Raw genomic sequence first — 27994 nt, forward strand, 5'->3', positions numbered from 1 at the left:
GCGTAGCGGAAGTGACGCAGGGCGTGGCGGAAGTCCCTCCAGCCGCGGTGTTGTGCTGTGGGGAAGAGAGACGGATTTGTAAACCCCGGAGCGAGGTTCTGCCTACCCGAGGCCGCTGCTGTGCGGAGACCCTGGGTGAAGCCACCGTCACCATGTCTGACCAGGTGCTGGGTTGGGAGCGGTCCTTTGGCCGTGGCCGAGGCCTTACTCGGCTGGTCCGCCTGCCTCTCGGCTGGGGCCGGGGATGGAGACGCGGGGGAGGGGAGCGCGGAATGGGGGAGGGGGCGGCCGGTGGGGACTCGGCCCGAGAGGGAGGGGAGTGGACTTAGTGTCGGAGACGCCGGGGCCTGCGGCGGGCCTCCAGGAGCCGCCCTGCTCCTCTCCGGGCCTGTTCATCACCCCCTGTGCCCCAGCGTCTCTGATTGCGGCCTCGCTCGAGTCGTCCCCCCTTCTTTTTCCGGGGTCGACCAGGTGCAGAGCCCAGCGTCCACCTCCCTGAGAGGGTCCCCGGGGAACACGTCCGTCTCTCTGTCCTAGGGGCTGACTGCAGAAGCAGGGCGCTAGGCCCCAGTTATGTAACGGGAGAGGATCCCAGCCCGGAGACTCTCTGGCCCTGAAAAGCGGGTGGACTCCACTTTTTGGTTTTCGGTGTTTAGATAGTCCAGGAGTGGGGACATGGGGGCGGGAGACGTCTGGTGTTTGCTGGGAACCTAAAAAGCTGCTTTCTGTTCGGATCGCAGCTAGGGCAGGGCAGCCGCTGCTCCGCTTAGTCTTTTTCCGTGTGGTGGTGCAGAGCTGTCGCCTCTTTTCTTGTACTTTAACATTTCTTACTCGGGATTGGTTCAGCAACTCTCCAGTTGTAAGAGAGCACTCAGAATAACCGAGAAACAAAGTAGAGCAAAACTGCTAGAGCAACAGAAAACATTTCATCTAAACATTAACCTGAAGCTGACTGATGCTTTTGAGGGAAAGGATGGGAAAACTTCGTGTATGTAGAGCAGTTGCATAATATTCAGAGAAAGCGGTCTATAATGGCAGAGTCTTCCATCTCAGTGTTAGCATCAAGAATTTACTTGGGATTTGCACTCGATCAGGAGTGTTCGCTTTTGCTTGGTAAGTTTTTCTTCCTCATCCTTCTTCAGTTAACTATGTTTAAGCTAGTTTTTAATTCATAAGGTTTTTGTCTGGACTTTGTTTTGTTTGCTCAGATGACTTTGACTTTTAAGTCTTTTTGGATCTTTTGCTTGTTTCGTGATAGTTATCTAGAAAGTTTGTTTTTCATTCAACTTCCTAATGTACTTGAACTTTTGAATTGAACACAGTTATTCCCCTGGTTTTCAACCAGGTTCAGTTTTGTACCACTGGATGAGAGCAAGTGAGGCTTTTTGTGGATTTGTACGATTGGGTAAATGTACATTGATATTTTTAAAGCTTAATCATAATCTAGATTAGTTTTGGATGGATCTTCTTAACTAACAGTCTAGATTAATTCCCAAATTGGTATGGGAATTATAAGTGGCATTATAAGTATCTCCCTGGATAGTTGTTTACTTGGTTACCGGGGAAAGAACAGGTAAATGCTTAGTTTCATCAGCCTTTTATTTTGATGTTAAGAAGCATGTTGAAATTTGTCATAGTCTGATGAAAGAGCAATGTACAGAATTATAAATTAAATTGTAGAATTTATTGCTTCAGTTTGAATTCCAGTCATTAAGAGAGGCACGAAAGAAGAAATAACGGACTTGGTACACTAATAGATGGACAGATGTTCTTTTTTAGAAGGTCCTTGAGGTCAAAACTATTTTCATGATAATACTAGTAATTATTTGTCTTTTTCATTGTCATCCTTTCATGAATGTTCACTGGTGTTTTCTAAACACTAACATGACCTGTGATATCACAACAGATTGAAATGTAGAAGCGGATGTGAAAATCCCACAGCTTTCTATTATAAGCCAGACATAAAAGATTTGCAAAAAATGCAAAGTAGTGTTGTTCTCACTTGTTTAGTTTTGAAAAATATTTTCAAATATTTTTATTTTCAATAAAAATCTTATCTGCTGATATATAGTGGGTTTATTGTTATTTTTGAATGAATTAATGAATACTTAAAAACATTTCTCAGTTTCGGGGCACCTGGGTGGCTCAGTGGGTTAAGCCGCTGCCTTCGGCTCAGGTCATGATCTCAGGGTCCTGGGGTCGAGTCCCGCATCAGGCTCTCTGCTCAGCAGGGAGCCTGCTTCCCCTCTCTTTTCCCCTCTCTCTCTCTGTCTGCCTCTCCATCTACTTGTGATTTCTCTCTATCAAATAAATAAATAAAATCTTAAAAAAAAAAAAAAAAAACATTTCTCAGTTTCAATGTCTGATACTGTAAACCTCAATAAATATCACCAACCTAACAAAAGCTTTATGGGGTTCTAAATAATTTCTAAGAGTATACAAGAGTCATGAGACCAAAAAGTTTGAGAACTGTTGCTCCAGTCTGTTTGACCAGCATCATTATTAATTAAGACCCGCTACAATATCAGTGCTGGGTGCTGAGGATTTAAAGTGACATGAAGCTGAACTCTTACCCTTAAGAAGCTTATGAGCAGGAGTAAGAATCTCAAGTTATTACTGTGCAATATCAGCAGCATGAGACTGAAGCACTGTCCCCAAAAGGTAATACTAACTTAAACCAAGATCTTTTTAGAAGGATACATTTTCTGAGGCACCTCTCAGAAGTTTGTTGCCTGGGCTAAGCTGTTGCAGTTGAATAACAATTTTAGATAAAAAAATAGGTGGACATTAAAATCAAACAAGACTTGAATTGCTGGATCCTCCATTGATGAGTGAGAAATTATTTTGTAAATTTGAGTGAAATACTTTCTTATAATTATATAGTGGATTTGTGAACCATTACTGAATAATCCTCTAAAACAGGTTCTATGCCCAAATTTCATGGACCCTAAGGGCCAAAAATGCATTGAAATTGTATGGTGTTTTGTATCTGTACACGTGTTTTTAAAATTTTTTTAAATTAATTAATTAATTATTAGCGAGAAAGGGCCTATAGCTTTCATCAGCTTCCATGATCCCTCAAAAAGGATAAAGAGTAACCTTTAACCAATAATAGATCTCATTGGGTGCTCTCCTTTAGCCTGGTTTCACCTTGCAGCAAAATCTAAGCACTTAATATAGAACCAGAAGCTCACTATCAAAATGGGTATGGGTAACTCGTACAAATATTTTCCCTTCCTCGCTTGTATTCAGGTTTATAGTGTTCCCCTCCTTCTCACCCATGCCCAAGTCATCAAAGGCAGCATGAACTTCAGGTCTTTAATTCAGGTCTGTTGATTTGTAATAATTGGATGACTGATTTACTTGAAATGCTAACCGTCTGTTATAAGCAGGTTCACTCTCTCCACTCCCACCTCAGAGAGAATTTGAATGATTTTCTTTTATTTTCCTTTTATTTATTTATTTTTTTAAAAGATTTTATTTATTTATTTGACAGAGAGAAATCACAAGCAGATGGAGAGGCAGGCAGAGAGAGAGAGAGAGAGGGAAGCAGGCTCCCTGCTGAGCAGAGAGCCCGATGCGGGGCTCGATCCCAGGACCCCGAGATCATGACCCGAGCCGAAGGCAGCGGCCTAACCCACTGAGCCACCCAGGCGTCCCTTATTTTCCTTTTAGTCAAGGATTTGGAAGCATTGTGTAATTCTGGTTATCTGTTGGTATCTTACAACCTGCATCAAAACTTAGTGACTTAAATCAGCAGTTTCATATTTTGCTCATCTAGCTGCAATTTGGGCGGGGCTCTATGGGCTGGACTTGGTGTGTCACGGGGCCTTAGCTGGGATTAATGGTCAGGGGCTGGAATGGATGGGCTCTTCATAAAGTTACAAGGCCTCTCTGAGGGGTTTCATCATGTGTTTTGTACAACATAGGAACTTTAGGATATTGATCTGTGGTGGCTCAGGGCTCACAAGAGTGTGACTGTTCCCAGAGAACTGTGTGTGGAACCCTCAAGCTTCTTAGGACCTAGCCTTGGAGGTGACCTCTGCATTCTCTTGGTCAGGCAGATCACTAAGGCCAGCCCAAATTCAAGGGAAAGACATTTATTTATTTTTTGGGGGGATATAATAGGCATATAACATGTTAGCTTCCAGTGTACGGCATAATGATTTATTTGTGTATATATTGTGAGTTGATCACTCCAATATGTCTACTTAACAATCATCACCACTCATTTACAGTTTTTTTTTCTTGTAATGAGAACTTAAGATCTAATCTCTTAGCAATTTTCAAATATGCAATACAGTATTATTAACTATAGTCAACAAGGAAAAGGCATTTAGATTTCATTTCTCAATGGGAACAGTAACAAAGAATTTACAGTTATCTTTAATCAACCACATTAATGGTATTTCTTCTGTCAGGATAGCATTATTCCCCTTCAGTATTCTTTGTCTCTTCCTTATTGTCGATGTTTATTGATCTTACTGTTAGCTTGAGATGGCATGAGAATATGATGAATTGGGTATATATTAAAATTCATAATTATGTATACTACTATTTATATCACATAATAAGATTGGTAAACTGCAGCTATGACTTGAGCATGTAGTTCCTGATACATACAGTAAGCATTCCATGCCCCAAGAGAGGACTGATACAATACAGTCTCTCTTTGTGATAGACATGAGTTGCTGCTAGTGGATGTTGCAGCCATACAGGTTATAGTAAAATATTGCAAATAAAATGTCACCAAAACAATATTTAATTGTTTTTGAAAACTGGTTAGAGTAGTGATGAAGGTTAGTTGAATAGTTCAAATTCAGAACTATAAAGCAGTTGTCAAATATGTCTTTATTTGTTAGCCCCCTTAGCAGTAATCTTCACCTGGGATAAACCTCATTCATTGGTTATGATATTGCCAGGAAAGCTGAAAATGTCTCTATTATAGCTTTTATATATAGTGTTACAATTATTTACTTAAGTGTCTCTCTCCAATAGACTGCTTTTGAGGGTCAGGAATCGGGCTTTATTCATTCTTTTTTCCTGAAGTGCCCAGCACAGTGACTGGATACTTAGTAAGTTTTTGAAGGAATAAGTGGTCAGATTCGTTCACTTAACAGGTATTTATAGAATGTCAGTATGTACTAGGCACCCTAGAATTGGAAGACTGCTTCAAAAACTTGAAGCAGCTGGTATCTTCCTCCTCCTCTTTCGGCCTCCATGATGTTTCTTCCTTATTGAGGAAGGATTGGTTGTCATGGAGTAGTTTTCATGATGTTTTTACATTCCCTTCTTTTTTTTTTTTTTTTTTTAAGATTTTACTTATTTATTTATTTTGAGAGAGAGCGTGTGCACGTGCATGTGAGAGAGAGCACAAACAGCAGGGAGAGGGAGGAGCAGGCTCCCCACTGATTTGTGGGGCTCAGTCCCAGGACCCTGGGATCCTGACCTGAGCCCAAGGCAGACACTTAAGCAGCTTAGCCACACGGGCACCCCCTTTACATTTCTTGATCTTTATTTCTATTAGCAGTAGATCTGGTAACTTTATCTCTAAGATCAAGTCATTTGCTTTTTCCAGGACTTTGGGATTGTTAAGGATAATTTCCTCGAAGATAGGTTTAGTATCCCATTTTAGAATTTTCTTAAAGTGAGTTTTGGGAGGTCATTTTCTGATACTCTGCTTCCTTAAAAAAGTCATGTGGGTATGTCACACATCCTGTTATTGAGCACTTTAACAGTTAAATTTAAAAAGAAAATTAATTTAAGTAATCTGTACCCAATGTGGGGCTTGAACTCATGACCTTGGGACCAAGAGTTGCATGCTCTTCTGACTCAGCCAGCCAGGTAGCCCCTTACTAGTTTAAATTGTGGATATTCCTACAACATAACTTCAGTTTATTTTAGGATACATTGTATTTGTTACACCTTTTTATTTTGACCATTATTTTTGCATTCCATTGTCTTTACTGAGCTAATGGGACTCTGAAGGAAAAGTGGAGTTCTGTTTGCTGGACTCTTGTTCTCAATATTTAGGCCCAGTTATTCTTCACAGTTTTACCAAAGATGCGTGTGCACGCGTGCGTGCGCGCGCGCACACACACACACACACACACACATATTTACAGTTTGCTGGATTTTCACAAAGTGAACGTATTCCATGCAGCTAGTACTCAGGTTAAGAACCACTGGCCTGGGCGCCTGGGTGGCTCAGTGGGTTAAAGCCTCTGCCTTCGGCTCAGGTCATGATCCCAGGGACCTGGGATGGAGGCCCGCATCGGGCTCTCTGCTCAGCTGGGAGCCTGCTTCCTCCTCTCTCTCTGCCTGCTTCTCTGCCTACTTGTGATCTCTGTCTGTTAAATAAATAAATAAAAATCTTTAAAAAAAAAAAAAGAAAAAGAAAAAAAGAACCACTGGCCTGACTACTAGATTAGTTTACCTGTTTTTATATATTACCATGTTACATAAATGGGAGTCATATGGGGTGTACTTCTGTGTATGACTTCTTTTGCTCAGCATTATTTGGAGATTTGTTGATATTGTGCATAGTTGTAGGTTATTAAATTGCATTGTTAAATTGCATTCCATTGTATAACTTTACCACACCTGACTTATTCTACTCTTGATGCATATTGAGGTAGTTTTCTAGGTTCTGTTTTTAATATAAAGCAAATGATACCTATTTACAGTACCTTCTATGTCTGCTTGGATTTCTTTTGGGCTGAGTAACAGAAAACCTGATGTATAGTACATTAAACAAGTAGCAGCTCATTTTTCTTATGAAACAGGAAGTCTGGACATAAGTAGTTAGTTCAGGCCTACTAAGGCAGCTCCACAATGCCTTCATACTCCTTTTTCCCCCATCCATAACAAATGTCTTCACTCTCATGCCTGTCTCCTGTGGGCACAAAGAAGTAACTTTGTGTCTTTGTTCCAGGCAGGAGAAAGGGATGGATGGAGCAAAGGGGAAAAGTATGTGCTAACAAAGTCTGTCACCTTTTATCCTGTTGGCCAGCACTATGTCACGTGGCCATGAGACACTGAGAAATACGTTTTTTAGCTGGGCAAATCTAGTCTTCCCTTTGTAAGGAAAAAGGGGGAAAAGGATGTTGAATAGTTAATCAGCAATGTCTGCCATACCTCTAAATCTGTTTGCTGGGACTTTTGTATACAGTCAAGGCAGTTTGTTACAGGCTTTGCCTAGGGTCCTTAGTCTAGGCTCGAAGAGTAGTTTTACACAACCAGTGCGATTTTCAATTGTATTTTTAGTTCCTGAGAAGTTGCATATCTACTGTTTAATCACAGTTGTAGGGTTGAATGTAAATTTGCAGAGGATCTGGTGTCTGGACAGCTTGACTTAAACCTTGAAGTTATGGGCCTGGGTCTGGTTGGTTTCATTACAAATCTCCAGTACTGTGCCTGAAGTTTGAACATATGCAGTCTGAAACTAAAAGTGTATGTTTATTTTTGTATTTTTAGAATTGTGGTAAATCCATTGAAATAGGAGGGAGATGATGTTATTGTAATTTGGGTTATACACACACACACACACACACACACCCCGAGGCTGAGCAGGGAGCCCAGTTTGGGGCTCAATCCCAGGACGGTGGGATCATGACCTGAGCCTGAGCCGAAGGCAGAGGCTTAACCAGCTGAGCCACTCAGGTGCTTTGTGTTTTGTATATTTTAATAATGGATGTAAGTATTAGAATTATCCAGCTTACCGTGTTGGACTTTTTTCATAAAGAAATAAAATGAAATAAACTGAGGTATTATAGTCAGACCTATGGTTTAGAGTTTAGAGATTTTTTTTTTTTTTTTGAAACTTTGAGTGAATGCATTTTCTGTGAAAGGTTTTATGGAAACTTTAATATGTGTGTAATGTACTCATATACCGGTCTTCTGGCCTATTTTATTTCATCTGCACTGCTCCAGTTCACTCCTCATATTTTGAAGGCAATGGTGGACATTATATCATTTCATCTGTAAATGTTTCAATATGTATCTCTCTAAAAGAGAAGAACTTTTCCTTTTGACAATACTGTTACACATTTAAAAATACTGTAAAAACAGTAAAAATACTGTTACAATACTGTTATCACACCTTAAAAAATGAAGATTTGTTAATGTCATCAGATAAAAGTAAATATGTATTTCCCCAGGATTCCTGCTCCTTCTCTCATCCCCCACCCCCAAGAATGGGCAATTCTTGTATTGCTCGAAGGATCATTGACAAATTGGAGGTAGTTAAGTATGATGCTCCCTTCATGAGATTAAATTGTCAACATACTGATTGCCAATGCTGCTTTTTTCTTTTCTCTTTCCTTTGTTTCTTTCTTTCTGATTGCCAATACTTATAATCAGAGTTCTTTTTCTTTTGACTTTGAAATGGCACAGTAAAATTCTTCTCATGAATTTCAGACATTTGTTGGTTTTTTTGTTCTTTCCAGTCTAGTTCTCTTTCCAAATCCAGCCATCTTCTATTTTCAAGCTGTTCCCTCTGTGTCTTGGAAGGAAGAGCTGGTAGTGCCTTGTGCCTGGTAAATTCCTCTACCATTCCAGTTACCGTGGTTCAGGCCCTGGATGACACAGATCTGAAAATTTAGAGTTTTCTGGTTCCTCTCTTTGATTTTGTTCATATATTTAGTTTTCTTTCCATTAACAGTTTCTTCTGTTCTAGGACTGTGTATCCTATCTAGCCAAATCAACCAGTCCTCTCCGGGGTTCTCTTTTCCCTGATGACCTAGTGTCCCACACCCGGTGCTGAATGAATACTTTCACTGTTTTTGTGACTAGTGTGCCATACCATTCTGTATTGGCTGCTTTTTTACAGGGAAGAGAAGGAAAGAAGACACGCAAAAGACACTGAGATCACTGGGGATGATCTTTGGCCTCTTACCCCCAAGATCTTCTTGTTTTTCAGACGAGTTTGTCAAAAGAAAAAACATACATGAAAATTTGGATGACTGCATTAGGCAAGCATGAGGCTGTTAAACAAGTGGTACAGATGACATTGCCATAGTGCTGCAGAGTTGGAAGAGATCACCAACATGTAGTGACTAGGGAAACGGGTGGCTTATTTTTGAAAATTTCGTATCCTAGTTGTTCACATGTTCTTATGCAGTTGAAGTGAATTATCTTTTATTTCCAACTGTCGAATACAAAAAACTGAAAGTGTTTTTACTTGTTGTGACTATTGTGTACAGTAGAGGTATGAAGCATTAGTAAGATTTTGTGGTATGATACAGAAAATAATGTTGTTAACTCTATTCAGCAGGCTTTGAATAACTGCCTAGTATTTGCCTGGCATTACAAAGATGATAAAGATGAAAAAACTTTGGGTCCTCTCCTTGTAAACTTGTAGGGAAGTCAAGACAAAACTGTCATAGAAAACATTAATTTATTTAACAAGCATATTGAATATCTTCAAAGTCTCAGGCATTGTGCTTGATCAGAAATACAGTGAAGAGTGAGTGAAGTATGCCAGTGAGGAACTCAGAATCTGGTTGAAGATACAGATATGCAAATATGTGGTTATTACAGATAAAAGTAAGCATTAATAGATAAAAGTAAAATTAATAGATTAAGCATTATGGGAATGTTTAAGAGGGTGATTAGAGAAGTCATTTTTGTAGGACGTGATGCCTGAGTGGTATTGAAAGAGGGTAAGAAAGGGTGTTCTAAGCAGAGGTGATTAACGTGTACAGAGATGGTGGAGATAGGGTAGAGGGTGCCATGTGTAAGGAATTAGAGATCAAATTGCGGAGCAAATGATACTAGCAAGAGAGGTAGGAGAATAGTACATGAACTTGTATGTACAAGTACAAGTACATGTACTTGTGTGTCAGCTAAGGACTTCGAATTGAAGATTCTGGGCAAATCAGATTGCATTTTTGAGATGGCTTTGGTGGTATTTGGAGAATTGAAGGGAGGAAGACTGGGGGCATCTGTTGTAGTAATATTCATGTGCAACAATGAGTACCTGAAATAAAGCAGTGAAATGAAGAGAAGGATAAACTTGAGAGCCACCAACAGATAACATTGTCAGAAGGATGAAGATTAACTGTGAGATTTAAGAGAGGCAGAATGGCCACAGATGACACATGAGTTTCTGTTTGGGGCAGTTAGTTGAGTGTGTGGTAACCATTTATTGTAATTGGGACTCCAGGAGGAATTCTTTTTCTTTTTTTAATTGTGGTTTTCAGGAAGGAGAGTTAAAACTAGGAGAGGAGTTAGAGATAATGCATTCAGTTTTAGATACTTATATTCAGGTACCCATGGAACATCCAAAGTGGAGATGGCCGAGTGCTTGGATAAATGAGTGTAAAACTCAGAAAAGTTGTCTGGTTGGAGAGGATGACTGAGTCATTTGTATCTGAAAAGTGTTTGGAATCATGGGTCACTGAGGGAGAACAAAGCAGAGGATTGAGAACTTGGGATCTAGAGGAGACCCAGCATTTAAGGAATTAGTTAAGATAAGGAGAGAGTGGAACCTTGGAGGCCAAAGGTATAGAGTTTCCAAGGAAGAAGTCATCAGTATTTATTGTAGAGTTAAAGGTGAGATTTGAAATTGTTTGATGGATTTAGTAATAAGGCGTCAAACTGGAACCTTGGTGAGAGCAGTGTCAAGTGGAATGGTGATGTATAAACCAGACGATAGTGGGTTAAGGGTGAAAGTGGAGGCAGTTAGTGCTAAGTACTGACCTAAGAAGTTTGAAGAAAAAGATGAGGACAACTGGAGAAAATGGTTGAAGGGGGAGTATTTTAAAATTGAAAATAAATGCCATGAGAGATGAAGAAATTGCAAATACAAGCATGAAAGGAAAATAGTAGGCCCAGTTGGAAGGTTAGGGGGTGCTGTGGTTTCTGGAGGAGGTTTGGTTTTTTAATACTGGACTTGAAATGATGTGTGGGTTGGATTTCTGTGAGGTGATTTCAGGAGGGTCTGAGGGAGGATATACATTCTAGATAAAGGAAACTGGAACCACACAGGGCTGAAGGTAGAAGCATGCTGATGGACTTAGTTGGGGAATAGCAGATAGTCCAGTTTCCGCAAATCCTCAGGTTTGTAAAGCAAGTGGTGAGGGAGAAATGAGAATTTGAGTTTGTAACGGAGGATCTGGATTCGATGCTGTGGAGTTTGGTTCTAGGCCTTAAAGTACTGGGAGCTGTTAATGCTTTTAGATAGACGTGGTTATCCAGTCCGAGAAGCTGTGCTTTAGAAAAGCAGGGTGGACGAGGCATTGGAGGAGGGGAAAGAACTCTTTTGTCCTTTAGTAGCCTCTACAGCTATCTTAGCTAAGAAACTGGAGCAAAATCACTCCCATTGTGCCGATGAATTGCTGCTGCGGGCGGGGGGTGGGGATTCTCCTCCTTTGTGTTAATTCAGACAACCGCTTCCTAACACGCCTTTTCCTCAGTTCCGCAGAACTCAGGGTTTCATGGCTCTTTATTGCTCTTCACTGCATGGAATAAACTGTCCTTATCCTCTCTAGATACTTAAGGGACGAAGCAATATATATATTCATATATTCTATGAATATAAATTCATAGAAAGGTGGTGGTGAGACTATTTAAAGACAGTCATCTAGTTTTCAAGTGAAATATTGTCTCACTAAAGCAGGTTCGTTTTGTCTGCTGTCAAAATACGCGGTAGTCAGCAAGTGGTGAACGTACTGCAGAATGAAAAACGGGCAAGGATTTACACTGACGAACTCAATTCTGAAGTCTAAGCATTTCCCTGGACTCTATCCTGGATCTTAAAGTTAAAAGCTACTTGCAGTTTATTATGTTCTGTTAAGTTTTGAATGTTGAAGGCTTTTAATTTTTTTTTTTAAGATTTTATTTATTTATTTATTTGTGAGAGAGAGAGAGAGAGAGCACAAGCAGGCAGAGAGGCAGGCAGAGGCAGAGAGAGAAGCAGGCTCCCTGCTGAGCAAGGAGCCGGATATGGGACTTGATCCCAGGACCCTGGGATCATGACCTGGGCTGAAGGCGTCCCGAAGACTTGGAATTTTAAGTTACTGGCACGAGATATACAGGTTATAGTGGCCCCTGTTATTTTGGTTGTAAAATACAACGTAGTTGGTCTATTCTTTTAAAAAGTGTGGATTGGGGCGCCTGGGTGGCTCAGTGGGTTAAGCCGCTGCCTTCGGCTCAGGTCATGATCTCAGGGTCCTGGGATCGAGTCCCGCATTGGGCTCTCTGCTCAGCAGGGAGCCTGCTTCCCTTCCTCTCTCTCTCTGCCTGCCTCTCTGCCTACTTGTGATCTCTCCCTCTGTCAAATAAATAAAATAAATAAATCTTTAAAAAAAAAAAAAAAGTCCTTGAGGTGATTCCTATATATGGTGAGGTTTTAGAACTGTTACTGTAGTATATTATAATAAAAGAGATCTCCTTTTTGATTTCTAGCACAGTTGTGTTTCAGATCGTAATTAGGACTTTTCCCCTTAATTTGCGTGGCAGAGAAAATAATGATTTTTATATTCTTAAGTGCAAATTTTGTACTCAGAGAGATGGGTACTCATTAAGTAAGTAATTAAAATAGCATATGCAGGGATGCCTGGGTGGCTCAGCTGGTTAAGCAGCTGCCTTTGGCTCAGGTCATGATCCCGGGGTTCTAGAATTGAGTCCCGCATCAGGCTTCTTGCTCTGCGGGGAGCCTGCTTCTCTCTCCCCCTCTGCCTGCCTGCCGCTCTGCCTGCTTGTGCGCGCTCTCTCTCTCTCTCTCTCTCTCTCTCTCACTGTCTCGGTCTCTGTGTCAAATAAATAAAATCTTCATTAAAAAAACAGCATATAGGAACTTTTATCTTTAAATATACTTTTCTTTCAGGAGGCAAAACCTTCAACTGAGGACTTGGGGGATAAGAAGGAGGGAGAATACATTAAACTCAAAGTCATTGGACAGGTGAGTTTCATTATTTTTCTCCTTTAACTCTAAAGCGTAAGTAATTTCTGACACCAGAAAAATGATTTAAATAAGGCAAATTATTGAAAAGTGGCATTTTGGGGGCACCTGGGTGACTCAGCCAGTTAAGTGTCTGACTTCACCTTTGGTTGTGATCTTGGAGTCCTGGGATCAGGCCAGCATTGGGGCTGCTCCTCCCCAGGTTGAGGCTGATTGTCCCTCTTCCTCTGCCCCCGCCTCCTGTGTGTGCATGCACGCATGTACTTTCTCTGAAATAGAATCTTTAAAATAAAATTAAAATGGCATTTTCATTTACTACATATGCATCTGTTGTTGGAGATAGAAGAGGCTGATACTGTTTTATTGATCCTAGGCAGATTTAGATTATCTTAATTTCTCCAGATAAAAACTTTTTTTTGTTGTTGTTGTTAGCATCTTCAGTAGCAAGTACAGTAAATACTATTGAGTGTTAGGGGCCAACCTTAAACCAAAGGGCCTCTCAACCATTTTCCTGCCCCATTCTCTTTCCTGGCATCTCTTTTCCTCAGACTGGATCTTTATTTTTATTTTTATTTTTTTAAAGATTTTATTTATTTATTTGACAGAGAGAGAGATCACAAGTAGGCAGTAGGCAGAGAGGCAGGCAGAGAGAGAGAGGCGGAAGCAGGCTTCCTGCTGAGCAGAGAGCCCGATGCAGGGCTAGATCCCAGGACTCTGGGATCATGACCTGAGCTGAAGGTGGCGGCTTAACCCACTGAGCCACCTAGGCGCCCCTCTTTATTGATCTTTTTAAAGATATTAACTGATAATAAGGTTAGTTGAAAATTGTTGGAGGAGTCAATCTTCATACAGTTTTCCCTTCTTATCTGTGGGGATATGTTCTAAGACCACCTCCCCCGCCACTGGATCCTTGAAACTGTGGATAGTACTGAACCCCTAAACCCCTATATATACTGTGGTTTTTTTTCTATACTTATATACCTCTGGTGAAGTTTAATTTGTAAATTAGTCTCAATGAGACATTAGCAATAATAGCTAATAATAAAATAGAACAATTATAACTATATACTATAATGTAGTCATGTGAATGTGATCTCACTTGATCCTTACTGTACTCATCCTTGTGGTAATGTGAGATGACGAAATGCATACGTGATGAGATGAAGTGAGGTAGGCATTGTGGTGTGACATTAGGCTACTACTGACCTACTGCGTTTACATATATTTTTTAAACATTTTATTTATTTCTTTGACAGAGACAGTGAGAGAGGGAACACAAGCAAGGGGAATGAGAGAGGGAGAAGCAGACACCCCGCTGAACAGGGAGCCCTCTGCTGGGCTCAGTCCCAGGACCCTGGGCTCAGGGCCTGAGCTGAAGGCAGCTGCTTAACAACTGAGCCACCCAGGCACCCCTACTACGTTTATATTTTGTGTTTATATCCTTTTCCCATTTTCTATGTTTATCTTATTTTGAAAAATTTATTTTTTGAGATTTTAATTATCTATTTGACAGAGTACAGCACAGGGAGCAGCAGAGGGAGAGGGAGAAGCAGGCTCTCTGCTGAGCAGGGAGCTCTATGCAGGGCTGGATCCCAGAACCCTGGGATCATGACCTACACTGAACAGGGCAGACACTTAACTGGCTGAGCCACCCAGGTGCCCCTTGTTTTTTCTTGTCTATCTGTTGTGAATATTTTCTCTAGTGTCTCTTAACTGCTGGGTGACATTTTCAGCTATTGGTGTCCTTTTTTGCTGTGTCTTCTAGGCTAAAATCTTGCTTTAGAATACAGATTTCCCAATGTCAAGGTTAGGAAAAGAGTTCTTCAAAATAGTAAAAAAGTATGTTAATGCTAGCTCCTTAATTTATCTGGAAATGATTTTAGTGTATGGCATGAGATATGCTGTAGAAATTTTGTCTGTGAAATTATCCATAGGAAGAAAATTTTTTTCTCTCTATAGTCACAAACAAGAATTGTAAACATGCAACCTTCACTAATACGCACTTGTGAATGTGATATGTAATCGTAAGGATTGGCTTTGAAATTTTACTTGAATTATTTTCTGATAGTTGCCTGATAGTTTGTTTGACAGTCTGGGTAGAAGAAAATAATCTGTGGTCCCATAAATCAATTTGAGTCAGGTTTTTAGTCATTTTACTCTTGTGAGAGAAACTGGACTCTGGGGTGACTTCTTGACAGACATGAGTTTCTTGTCTGTTACTTTATGGTATATACCTCTCTTGTAGGTTGGACCACCTTCAACAATACTTCAGTTGTGGGGGGTACTTTTTGTTTGGAGTTGCTTTTGGGTGTTTGTGATAGTTCAACTTTATTTTGAAAATAGAATAGATATGCGATTATGAAGGGATGCATTCTTTGACATAAATGCTTTTATTTATACTGCTAATTTTTTTAAAGGATTATACTTATTTATTTGATGGAGATCACAAGTAGGCAGAGAGGCAGGCAGAGAGAGAGGGGGAGGCGGGCTCCCCGCTGAGCAGAGAGCCCGATGTGGGTCTTGATCCCAGGACCCTGGGATCATGACCTGAGCTGAAGGCAGAGGCTTTAACCCACTGAGCCACCCAGGTGCCCCTATACTGCTAATTTTAACCTCCAAGACAGATTGTTTGTTTTATTAAATTTCTTTTGAAATGGACATAAAGTAACTTTGAAGATGATTAGAGTGTTGGTTTTTTTTTTTTTAAGATTTTATTTATTTATTTGACAGAGATCACAAGTAGGCAGAGAGGCCGGCAGAGAGAGAGAGGAGGCAGGCTCTACGCCAAGCAGAGAGCCCAATGCGGGGCTCCATCCCAGGACCCTGAGATCATGACCTGATCCGAAGGCAGAGGCTTAACCCACGGAGCCACCCAGGCGCCCTGAAGATGATTAGAGTAGTACTTTTTTTTTTTTTAAAGATTTATTTATTTATTTGACACAGAGAGAGAGAGATCACAAGTAGGCAGAGAGGCAGGCAGAGAGAGAGGAAGGGAAGCAGGCTCCCTGCTGAGCAGAGAGCCCGACGCGGGACTCGATCCCAGGACCCTGAGATCATGACCTGAGCCGAAAGCAGTGGCTTAACCCACTGAGCCACCCAGGCGCCCCTAGAGTAGTGTTTTAATAAACCTTGTTAGGAATGTTAAAAAATATTTTAGTGGGGAGGTATTAGTGACAGGGTTTATGTTTCTATGTGTAGTATATGTGAAAGTAAATAATTTGTTTCAAGCAAAACAAATAGTTTACACAAAGGGATAATTATTTTTCTTTTATCTCCTTAGGATAGCAGTGAGATTCACTTCAAAGTGAAAATGACAACACATCTCAAGAAACTCAAAGAATCATACTGTCAAAGACAGGTTTGTATGTTATGGAATAAAATACAATGTGTTATATGTCATTAATTTTTCTTGTAAGGAGGCTATCAAAAGAAAAATGATCTTTTATTATTTTCACTATTAGCAGATAAAGGAGAATACTCCTTATACCTTGTTTAATTGCCTTTTTCCCATTGTGGCCCATTTCAAAATTTGAATTCATAAGGTATGCCAGAAGTGTTTTGAAAAGTAACTCAGAGTTGTAAAAATGGTTATATGAGTATTTCTATCTTAATGACTTACCCATATATGTAACAGTAAAGGCAAGTAATTTTTGGTGATCACTGTGAAGTTTCCTCATTTTTAATCATGACTGGTTAGCCATATGTTAAAGTTAAGTACTAGTATTGTTTGGGTATTTTTCATTTTTTATTTTTTTTAAAAGATCTTATTTATTTATTTGACACAGAGAAATCACAAGTAGGCAAACAGGGAGGCAGAGGGGGAGGGGAAAGCAGGCTGCCCTCTGAGCAGAGAGCTTGATGCAGGACTTCATTCTAGAACCCTGAGATCATGACCCAAGCCAGAGTCAGAGGCCCAACCCACTGAGCCATACAGGTGCCCCTAATAGTGTTAGCTTATTATCTTTATATGTAGTATTACACATTATTGCTAATTGCATTCTGCATTTTCAACATCAAAGAATTTTTTTTTTTTTTCCAAAAAAATAAAGGTGGCTTGTTGATTTACTAATAGAAAAACCTCAGATTCTGGCCTTCATGAGCTCAATTATTATTAGATCAATAATACCTTTAACCTACTTAGATTCAAATTCAGTCTCTCCCACTGTCTGTGGGATCTTAGACAAATTATGTGCTTTGCTTCCCCATTAGTAGATTGGGAATATTACAGTAACTACCTCATGCAGATGACCTACATAAAGCTCTTAACATGATGCTTAAACATGCTTAATGATGGGGCACCTGGGTGGCTCAGTTGTTAAGTGTCTGCCTTCAGCTCAGGTCATGATTCAAGGGTCTTGGGATCGAGCCCCGCATTGGGTTCCCCGCTCAGTGGGAAGCCTGGTTCTCCTCCCTCCCCCTGCTTGTGTTCCCACTCTTGCTGTGTCTCTCTCTGTCAAATAAATAAATAAAATCTTTTAAAATGCTCAATGAATATTAATTATTATTAATAAAACAGAAAATATAATTGAAATTAGTATATGTAAGAGCCAATAGTTTAATAATTGAATATTACATGATATTAACTTAGGTAATACTGGTCTTATTTTTAGAAGTGTGCTTAAATTTGTAACCAACATAAAAATCACTTCTGCCAGAAAAAAAAGAGATCACTTAGGTGTTAGGATAACTAAAACAGCTCTCTGTTTTTGATGTTAGTTGTTAAATTCAGTAAAATTTGATTAATTGGGGCTCAGTTCACATTTTAATGATATTGCTGGGAGCAAAATGGAGATATTCACAGGGAAGGAACATACATTAAGTGTGCTCTGCTAGATACTTAAAGGCATTGTTGTAGAGTCCTCACAACAGCGAGTCTTCACCCCATCTGTAGGTGATGGAGTTGATTATTGAGGAAAAACAATGCAAAATAAAGAGTTCAATCAGAATGCTAAAGTGAGTAACTTTGACCCAAAATTAAAGGTGCCAGGTTTAGAGAGACAATTAAAACTATCAATTTGGAATCATTTCCAACTTTCTTATTCAGAAAGAATACTCTTGTTCAGAGTATACAGTCTATTTTAGTTTTTTTTTTTTTTTAAAGATTTTATTTATTTATTTGACAGAGAGAGATCACAGTAGGAGAGAGGCAGGGAAGAGATCACAGAGAGAGGAAGGGAAGCAGACCCCCTGCTGAGCAGAGAGCCCGATGTGGGACTCGATCCCAGGACCCTGAGATCATGACCTGAGCCGAAGGCAGCGGCTTAACCCACTGAGCCACCCAGGCGCCCCTATTTTAGTTTTTTTTTTTTTTTTTTTTTTTTTTTTTTTTTTTTAAAGATTTTATTTATTTATTTGACAGAGAGAGATCACAAGTAGGCAGAGAGGCAGACAGAGAGAGGAGGAAGCAGGCTCCCCACTGAGCAGAGAGCCCGATGCGGGACTCGATCCCAGGACCCTGAGATCATGACCTGAGCCGAAGGCAGCGGCTTAATCCACTGAGCCACCCAGGCGCCCCCCCTATTTTAGTTTTTTAAAAAAGATTTTATTTATTTATTTGACAGAGAGGCAGGGAGAGAGGAAACGCAAGCATGGCAAGTGTGAGAGGGAGAAGCAGGGTTCGTGCTGAGCAGGGAGCCTGATGCGGACCCTGAGATCATGACCTGAACCGAAGGCAGACACTAAAGGGCTCAGCCACCCAGGTGCCCCCTATACAGTCTTCAGAAAAAGAGTTTATACTTAGTTCACAGAAGCTTGATAATCTTCTCCTTATATTTACTGATATACAAGGAATAGGAAACTTAATTTATCTGAAGTATGTAACACCCAGTAGAGAGATTGAAACATATATGAATATTTATTGAATCATTCTTACATTTTGATGTTTTAGGCCAGTTTCTATAGAAACTTTCTTGACCCCAACACAGGATAATATTTTTTAAAAGATTCTATAATTAAAATCAAAGAATATTTTGCTCTTGTCAGTTATGCTTATTGTATTGTTTTTTAGAAGTCTAGAATTTAAAATCAAATGAAGGGTTAATTTGCATGGTCCCATATATTTATGTATTAATACTTATTGGGAGATAGTTTTAAATTTCTCTAAAACTTTTGGACTAAAGAAATTCTTCTTTTTTTTTTTTTTTTTTAAGATTTTATTTATTTATTTATTTGACAGAGAGAAATCACAAGTAGATGGAGAGGCAGACAGAGAGAGACAGAGGGAAGCAGGCTCCCCGCTGAGCAGAGAGCCCGATGCGGGACTCGATCCCAGCACCCTGAGATCATGACCCGAGCCGAAGGCAGCGGCCCAAACCACTGAGCCACCCACGCGCCCCTAAAGAAATTATTCTTGATTAATACTTATTAGTGAAGCAGTTTCTCTTTAAATGAGTCATTTCTTCCCTTTTAGCTATTTTTGTTGAGTAATTGATTAGAAAAATATATTTTAATAACTTCTTTTGAAACTTAACAGTGTTATCTATGTCATCACAGGTGACTGTCGCTCACCTGGCTAGCTGTAGTGCTGTACCAAATTTCTGTGATTTTATCTGCTAAAAATTTATTTTGCTTGTATGGTTGGAAACTAGTGAGGGTGCTCATCCAATTTCTAATTTATCTTTTATTTAGCTTAGAGCTTTTAGAGGAAGCTAGAAGAATAGTGGTTTTGAGAGCATAAGCTTAGAAACAGATTGAGCCTTAAATTGCTGTCCAACTTGTATGCCCTCTCCATGCCTTAGATTCCTTAGCTGTGAAATGAAGATAAGGTGATCCTACCTACCTTCCAGGGTTGTGGTGGTGAACGTTAGGATTATGTATGTGAAATAGTTGGTATAGGGAGGACCTAGCAGATAGGTGGTCCTCGATGGTAATTAGGATAGGATAGATATGTCTAGCCTTATGTTCAGTGTATTCTGTTGAAGCTTTCATGTTTGCTTTTTGTGCTCAAAGTTCCTACTACCTGTTTTAAGATTCTTGTGTGTGTGGTTTTTTTTTTTTAACCTTTTTCAGGGAGTTCCAATGAATTCACTCAGGTTTCTCTTTGAAGGTCAGAGAATTGCTGATAATCACACTCCAAAAGAAGTGAGTATAATTTCTTCTCTGAGTGAAGAAAAATGTTAAATCCTGCATTGAATGTTTGATTCACTGGTATTAAACTAACCTTTTCTTGAATAATAGAAAAATAGTCTTTGGGTTGAATGTCCATATATTGCCTTTAAAAGTCCAATAAAAGAGAGGTGGTGGAACTCCTGGCTGGCTTAGTCTGTAGACTGTGCAACTCTTGATCTCAGGGTTGTGCATTTGAGCCCCACGTTGGGTGTAGAGATTTTTATAAATAACTCTTTTTAAAAGATTTTATTTATTTATTTGTCATGTCATGCACAGCAGGGGAAGGGAGAGAGAGAGGGAGAACCTGCAAGTTTTTTTTAAGAGGAACAAATCTGCTCAAATTTGGCAGATTTCTGGTGCACTTTCTTGGTGATGGTGACCTTTTATGATTCTATTTTTGATGTGTGACCCATTTTGAGAACTTAATATAGAAGTTTAGTGTATATTAATATATATTTGGCTCTGTCATCTTGATTTATTTTTTTAATGCTTCTGTGTCTTTGTTTCATTGTATGGACTCTTTGTTTTTATATCTCCTCTCCCGAGAGGTATCTTAAAGTAATAAAGTGTGGGAGAGGGTGTGTATGTGTGTGTGCTTTTATATTTGGACAGATTTCCCCCTTCAAATATAAAATAATATTTCTGCTATTTCTTTCTTTCTTTTTTTTTTTTTTTTAAAGATTTTATTTGTTTATTTGACAGACAGAGATCACAGTAAACAGAGAGGCAGGCAGAGAGAGGGGGAAGCAGGCTCCCCGCTGAGCAGAAAGTCCGATGCGGGACTCGATCCCAGGACCCTGAGATCATGACCTGAGCCGAAGGCAGCGGCTTAACCCACTGAGCCACCCAGGCGCCCCTATTTCTGCTATTTCTGATAGTGGGAATGATCTATTGTTATTATTAAATTTTTATTTGAAAACATTTCAAACTTACAGTTGTTATAAGACTAATATAATGTTCTACCATATAACATTTTCATTAGATTCACCAATTAATATTATGACACATTTGCTTTATCACTTTCTCTATATACACTGTCATTATTGGTAGATCATTTGAGATTAATTTGCAGATATCATGGGACGCCTGGGTGGCTCAGTCGGTTAAGCCGCTGCCTTCGGCTCAGGTCATGATCCCAGGGTCCTGGGATCGAGTCCCACATCGGGCTTCTTGCTCAGCAGGGAGCCTGCCTCTCTCTCTGCCTCTGCCTGCCACTCTGCCTGCTTGTGTGATTTCGCTCTCTCTCTTTCTGACAAATAAATAAATAAAATCTTTAAAAAAAATTTGCAGATATAATGACCTTTTAGTCCTAAATATTTTGGTTACCTCCTAAGAGTCACAGTTAAATTATCAAATACAGAAGATTTGACAGTGCTCTAGTACTCTTATCAAATATGTAGTCAAAGTAGATTTTGCTATTTATCCCAGAAAGGTCCCTTATAGCTTTTCTTAAAAAAACTTGACTGAGGATCCCATCTAGGATTAGTATCTTATATTATATCTAATATATATATTAGTATATATATTAGCTAAGTACCTTAGCTTTCTTTTATCTAGAACAATTATTCAGTTTTCATTGTAAGTTGCACTGACTTTTTTTTTATATAAAGGTTTTTTTTTTTTAAAGATTTTATTTATTTATTTGACAGAGAGATCACAAGTAGGCAGAGAGGTAGGCAGGGGCTTGGGGGAAGCAGGCTTCCCGCTGAGCAGAGCGCCCTATACGGGGCCTTTATACGCTGAAAGCAAAGGCTTATTAACCCACTGAGCCACCCAGGAGCCCCCACACAGACTTTTTTTTTTTTTTTTTTAAGATTTTATTGACTTATTTGATAGAGAGGGAGATCACAAGTAGGCAGAGAGGCAGGCAGAGAGAGAGGAAGGGAAGCAGGATCCCTGCTGGGCAGAGAGCCTGATGCGGGGCTAGATCTCAGAACCTGGGGATCATGACCTAAGCTGAAGGCAGAGGCTTTAACCCACTGAGCCACCCAGGTGCCCCCTCCCCCCAGACATTTTTAAAGAGTTCAGGCCATGTTTTAGAATGTCCTTCTGATGTTGCCTCATGGTTAGATTCGGTTTTGCATATTTGGTAGCAGGAGCACGGAGTGAAGCTTTGTGCTCTCAGGTGCATTACATCAGGAGCCACATGATGGCCACTTGGCCTGTCTTGGGTAACATTAACTTTGGGCAACTTTGGTAACTGCCAGATCTATTTGTTGTTATTTTCCTTATTTTTTTTTTTCTTTTTTTAGCTTTTATTTATTTATTTGACACAGAGAGAGAGATCACAGGTAGGCACAGAGGCAGGCAGAGGGGGGTGGCAGGAAGCAGGCTTCCCACTGAGCAGAGAGCATGATACTGGGCTCAAATCCCAGGATGCCGGGATCATGACCTGAGCCGAAGACAGAGGCTTAACTTACTGAGCCACCCAGCCGCCCCAAGTTATTTTCCTTTTTAATTAATAAATAATTTGTGGGGAGATACTTTGAAACTGTATGAATATTCTTTAGAGATTGCCCAGTGGGGTTGGTGTCTGTGCTCTTTTTGACATATCTCCATCTTTTTTCAAGTTTTTATTTTGAAATAATTTTCATCTTACAGAAAATTTGTAAGAATAGTACCAAAAATTATACTCTCTTCCACCTACTTTGGCTTATTTTTAAAGTTTGGCCACCTTTACTTATTTCCTTCTGCTTATATATATGTCTTTATTACTACTTTGGAGTAGATTGCATATACCACTGGCATTTACTACTGAATATTTTAGTGTGCATTTCTTAAGAATAAGTATATTGTTTTACGTAACCCCAGTGCTCATAAATTCAGGACACTTAACACTGTTAGAATACTTTACAACCTAATTTTATCATTTGTCCCAATTGTGTCTCCTGTAACAAATCTTCTCCTCCATCACATGATCTGGTTCGGTATAAAGATGTTTTATTTAGGTGTCTCTTTAATCACCTTTAATTTGGAACAGTTCCTCAGTCGCCTTTGTCTTTCATGACATTTATATTGTTAAAGGATACAAACCAGGTGTTTTCTACGAAGTCCCTCAATTTGGGCTGGTCTGTTTCCTCATGATTAGATTCAGGTTATGCATTTGGGGCTGGAATGCCACATAAATGGTGATGTGTCTCTTAGGGTGTAATAGCTGGAATACATGAAGTCAGTCCCTTTATTATCAGTAAACAGTGATGTTTATTTTTATCACTCAGTTTAATTGGTTTCTTTTTTTTTTACAGTACAGTTGTTACTTTTCCCTGGTTTAGTATCAACCTACTTTCTTGAGTACTTTTATTTTCTTTTAAGATTTTATTACTTTTTTTTTATTTTTTAAAGATTTTATATATTTGGGGCGCCTGGGTGGCTCAGTGGGTTAAAGCCTCTGTCTTCAGCTCAGGTCATGATCCCAGGGTTCTGGGATCGAGCACCAAATCGGGCTCTCTGCTCGGTGGGGAGCCTGCTTCCCTTCCTCTCCCTCTGCCTGCTTGTGATCTGTCTTTCAAATAAATAAATAAAATCTTAAAAAAAAAAAAGATTTTATATATTTATTTGAGAGAGAGAGAACAAGCATGAGAGGGGGAAGGTTGGAGGGAGAAGCAGACCCTCTTCTGAGCAGGCAGCCCTCTGCGGAACTCGATCCCGGGACTCCAGGATCATGACCTGAGCCAGAGGCAGTCATTCAACCAACTGAGCCACCCAGACGCTCAGGATTTGATATTTTAAGTAATCTCTACACCTGATGTAGAGCTTGAACTCATAACCCTGAGACTGAGTCTTATGCTGCAATGACTGAGCCACCCTGGCGCCCCCTTGAGTATTTTCTAAATGCCTGGCACAATTAGATGTTCCAAACTCAACTGGTGTTTTCCCTGTCCTAATTTGATATAATCTCCTCAACACAGTAGATATTGGGATTCCTGGGTGGCTCAGTCGATTTAGTGTCTGCCTTCAGCTCAGGTCATGATCCCGGAGTCCCTGGATTGAGCCCTGCATTGGACTCCCTGCTCAGTGGGGAGTCTGCTTCTCTTTCCCTCTGTCCCTCCTTACCTCCCACCTGTGCTTTCTTTCTCCCTCTTTCAAGTAAATAAATAAAATCTAAAAGCCTCACCCAAAACACAGTAGATACTGACTACATTTTAGCGATACATTCCTCCCTGTCATTAAAGAAGCATCATTGGGCAGAGGGAGACTGTAGGTATTTAGGCAGTAACTCCTCGTACTGTTGTTCATTCATCTCTACAAAGATACTTTTTGAAGCTGATTGCTTCACATTTTCCATAGTTGGAGGATATTTGCTGCCTTCCTGACTTAAAGGTTTCTTGTCATGTTTGGCATTTTATTCTTGCAGTATTTACTAGGTATGATATGTGCAGTAAAATTAAGTTTTGGGGTACTTGGTTGTCTCAGTCAGTGGAATATGTGACTCTTGATCTTGGACTTGCGAATTTGACCCTTATGTTGGGTGTAGATATTACTTAAAAATAAAATCTTTAAATAAAGTTTTAATAGTGTCTTTAATAATTATTTTAACATTCATATATATACTACAATCAAAATCTCCATAACACTAGAGCCAGCCTAATCACCTAAAAAATCCTGAATCTATTTTTTTAAAAGATTTGTTTATTAGAAAGCATGAGTGCGGGGGCCCAGGGGCAGAGGAGTGGGGAGAGAGAATCTCAAGCAGATTCCACGTGGGCATGGAGCCTGGTGCAGGGTCTCTCTCAACCCTGAGGTCATGACCTGAGTGCAGACCAAGTGTTGGATGCTCAACCCACTGCCACCAATGCTCCCCTATGTCTGTTTTATTTTTAAATTTCTTAGAGTATTTTTTTCATATTTTACAGTTCTGCACCGAAAATATCACATGAACCTTTTCTCATTAGAGATTAGTGATCTTAGGCTTTCCTTTTATTTTTCATTTGCTTTTGTGATCCACTATAATTTAGTGGAATATGCTAGTTTTTGTTTTCAGTCTGCCTGTTATAGTACTTCTGAACCCTGACTGCACACCGGAGTCAAGAGAGTGATGTTCCTTTACCTTCACTGAGGGTAAAACCTGGGTTTCTGTGTAACACCATACCTGCTTATGTACTCTTCTTTTTTAAATAAAGGATACACTCATAGTTAAAAGTAATAAAAACCAAACTACTGAAGTATTTTAAATGGAAAGTAGATATACTCTGAATATGTCTGCGTTCCCATTTCTCAGAGGCAGCCATTGTTAATAATGTCTTTAAGGAAAAAATTACAGAACACTTCAATGCATATAGAACACATTACAAAAAAAACAAAAAAAAACAAAAAAACCCCACACAATAATTGCCTCTTCTTTGCTTAGTGTTCTGTAAAAGGCATTTTGTTTTTTTTTTTTTTTTAAAGATTTTATTTATTAATTTGACAGAGAGAAATCACAAGTAGACGGAGAGGCAGCCAGAGAGAGAGGGAAGCAGGCTCTCCACTGAGCAGAGAGCCCGATGCGGGACTCGATCCCAGGACTCTGAGATCATGACCTGAGCCGAAGGCAGCGGCTTAACCCACTGAGCCACCCAGGCGCCCCTGTAAAAGGCATTTTGAAGGAGCCTTTTTTTCTTTAAGAATTGAGAAGGGCTGGGCTGACCATACAAATCTAGCCTATAAAACTAAAGTTATCGAATAAGAGTAGATGTGTGTTTAGTCAAAGTGGTCACTATCAAAAGAATAGTTACATGCTGGAAGGAATTGTAGATGACGGAGCAAACCACTTTGAAGTAAATCCTTAGGCAGTAGTTTTCTAACTAAAACCACATACATTTCAGAGTGAGGTCAGGTTTTTTGAAATAAAGAGATTATATCAAGTAATTACATCTAGATGTAAAATGGTTTTTTAGAAAATACATCATCAAATTATTGCATTAAAATTTTTTTTTAAGATTTTATTTATCTGAAACAGAGAGAGAGAGAGAGAACGAGAGGGGAGAGGTCAGAAGGAGAAGCAGACTCCCCACTGAGCAGGGAGCCTGATGTAGGACTTGAACGTGGGACTCCAGGATCATGGCCCGAGCTGAAGGCAGTTGCCCAACCAACCCACCCAGGCGCCCCCAAACTATTGCATTTTAAACTATTAAATACAGGTTTCATTAGATTTACAACTCTTGAGGTTTAAAACACACACACACACACACACATACATTTTGGGGCACCTGGGTGGCTCAGTGGGTTAAGCATATGATTTTTTTTTTTTAAGATTTTTTATTTACTTATCAGAGAGAGAGGGGGGGAGAGCACAAGCACAGGCAGACAGAATGGCAGGCAGAGGCAGAGGGAGAAGCAGGCTCCCTGCTGAGCAAGGAGCCTGATGTGGGACTCGATCCCAGGACGCTGGGATCATGACCTGACCCGAAGGCAGCTGCTTAGCCAACTGAGCCACCCAGGCGTCCCCTAAGAATGTGACTCTTAATTTCAGCTAAGGTCATGATCTCAGAGTGGTGAGATTGAGCCCTGCATAGGGCTCTGCACTGGGCTTGCGTAAGATTCTCTGTCTCCTTCTTCCTCTACCTCTCCCCCACCCCCATGCTCACACTCTAAGAAATAAATAAAAAAGACACTTTCTATGCTGAATAAACTGGGAGGTGAAATTGCTCAGCAGGAGCAAATGAATGACTTCACAGGTAGAATCAGGAAGAAAGACATACATACCTCTTACGTTCTTTAGATTAAAGGAAACCTAGATTCTTTTTTTAAAAAATATTTTTATTTATTTATTTGACAGAGAGAGATCACAAGTAGGCAGAGAGGTAGGCAGAAAGAGAGAGAGAGGGAAGCAGGCTCCCCGTTGAGCAGAGAGCCCGATGTGGGACTCAATCCCAGGACCCTGAGATCATGACCTGAGCCGAAGGCAGTGGCTTAACCCACTGAGCCACCCAGGCGCCCAGGAAACCTAGATTCTCTTTTTTTTTAAATTATTTTTATTTTTAATTTTTTATATTTTTTGGAAACCTAGATTCTTAAAACAGGGTAATGATGGATCACTTTTGTATCTTTTTGTACTTTAAAACAATGGCCACATAATTGCAGCCAATTAAAAAATAGTGCCGTTATATTCTAACGTTTTCTTATCCTCTTACAGCTGGGAATGGAGGAAGAAGATGTGATTGAAGTTTATCAGGAACAAACAGGGGGTCACTCAACAATTTAGATATTCTTTTTATTTTTTTTCTTTTACCCTCAATCCTTTTTTATTTTTAAAAATAGTTCTTTTGTAATGTGGTGTTCGAAACGGAATTGAAAACTGGCACCCCATCTCTTTAAAACATCTGGTAATTTGAATTCTAGTGCCCATTATTCATTATCACTTGTTTTCATTGTGCTGATTTTTGGTGATCAAACCTCAGCCCTGTTCATATTATCCTCTCCTTTTTAAAAATTACATGTGTGCACAGAGAGGCCACCTTTTCCAGGACTGTGCATTTTCAGGCTTGTGATAAATAAGATCGACCATGCGAGTGTTCATGATGACTTTCCAATTGGCCCTGAAGTTCTAGCATGTGATGGCTTCGCTCCTGGACTGTGACTTTCAGTGGGAGATGGAAGTTTTTCAGAGAACTGAACTGTGGAAAAATGACCTTTCCTTAACTTGAAGCTACTTTTAAAATTTGAGGGTCTGGACCAAAAGAAGAGAAGCACCGGGCTGGAGTCGAGATGACCGAGATGGGGAGAGTAATGACTAACTCCAAAGACGGCTTCACTGAAGAGAAGGCATTTTAAGATAAAAGTCTTGTCAGAAGATCCCAGAAAAGTTCTAATTTTCATTAGCAGTTAATAAAGTTATTCATGCAGATGTGTATTCAACAGAACACTGCTCTTTTTGATTTTATTTGTACTTTTTGGCCTGGGATATGGGTTTTAAATGGACATTGTCTGTACCAGCTTAATTAAAATAAACAAAGTATTTGTAAAAACCGTACTAACGTTTATTTTATTTTTAATTGTATAGTA

General features: G+C 39.8%; 1 protein-coding gene across 2 annotated transcripts; it reads left to right on the forward strand.

The window, feature by feature from the left end:
* On the forward strand, positions 1-27962 carry SUMO1 (small ubiquitin like modifier 1). 2 transcript variants are annotated; one of them, XM_059168390.1, is made up of 5 exons: positions 4-164; positions 12830-12904; positions 16185-16262; positions 19913-19984; positions 27126-27962. In XM_059168390.1, the coding sequence occupies exons 1-5, from the start codon at positions 153-155 to the stop codon at positions 27192-27194; spliced, it is 306 nt and encodes a 101-aa protein (XP_059024373.1). In that variant the 5' UTR covers positions 4-152; the 3' UTR covers positions 27195-27962. The 2 variants fall into 2 exon arrangements, with proteins under 2 accessions (XP_059024374.1, XP_059024373.1); XM_059168391.1 differs by lacking the exon at positions 19913-19984 and having other exon boundaries at positions 1-164.
* The last annotated feature ends 32 nt before the right edge of the window (positions 27963-27994 follow it).

The sequence above is a fragment of the Mustela lutreola genome, chromosome 3 (assembly GCF_030435805.1).
Source record: "Mustela lutreola isolate mMusLut2 chromosome 3, mMusLut2.pri, whole genome shotgun sequence".
Lineage (NCBI taxonomy): Eukaryota > Metazoa > Chordata > Mammalia > Carnivora > Mustelidae > Mustela > Mustela lutreola.

Excerpts from the sequence above, each read along its gene's own strand:
- SUMO1 (XM_059168390.1), top strand. Across the intron at positions 12,905-16,184 it reads AACTCAAAGTCATTGGACAG|GATAGCAGTGAGATTCACTT; the intron begins GTGAGTTTCATT and ends TTATCTCCTTAG. Across the intron at positions 19,985-27,125 it reads ATAATCACACTCCAAAAGAA|CTGGGAATGGAGGAAGAAGA; the intron begins GTGAGTATAATT and ends ATCCTCTTACAG.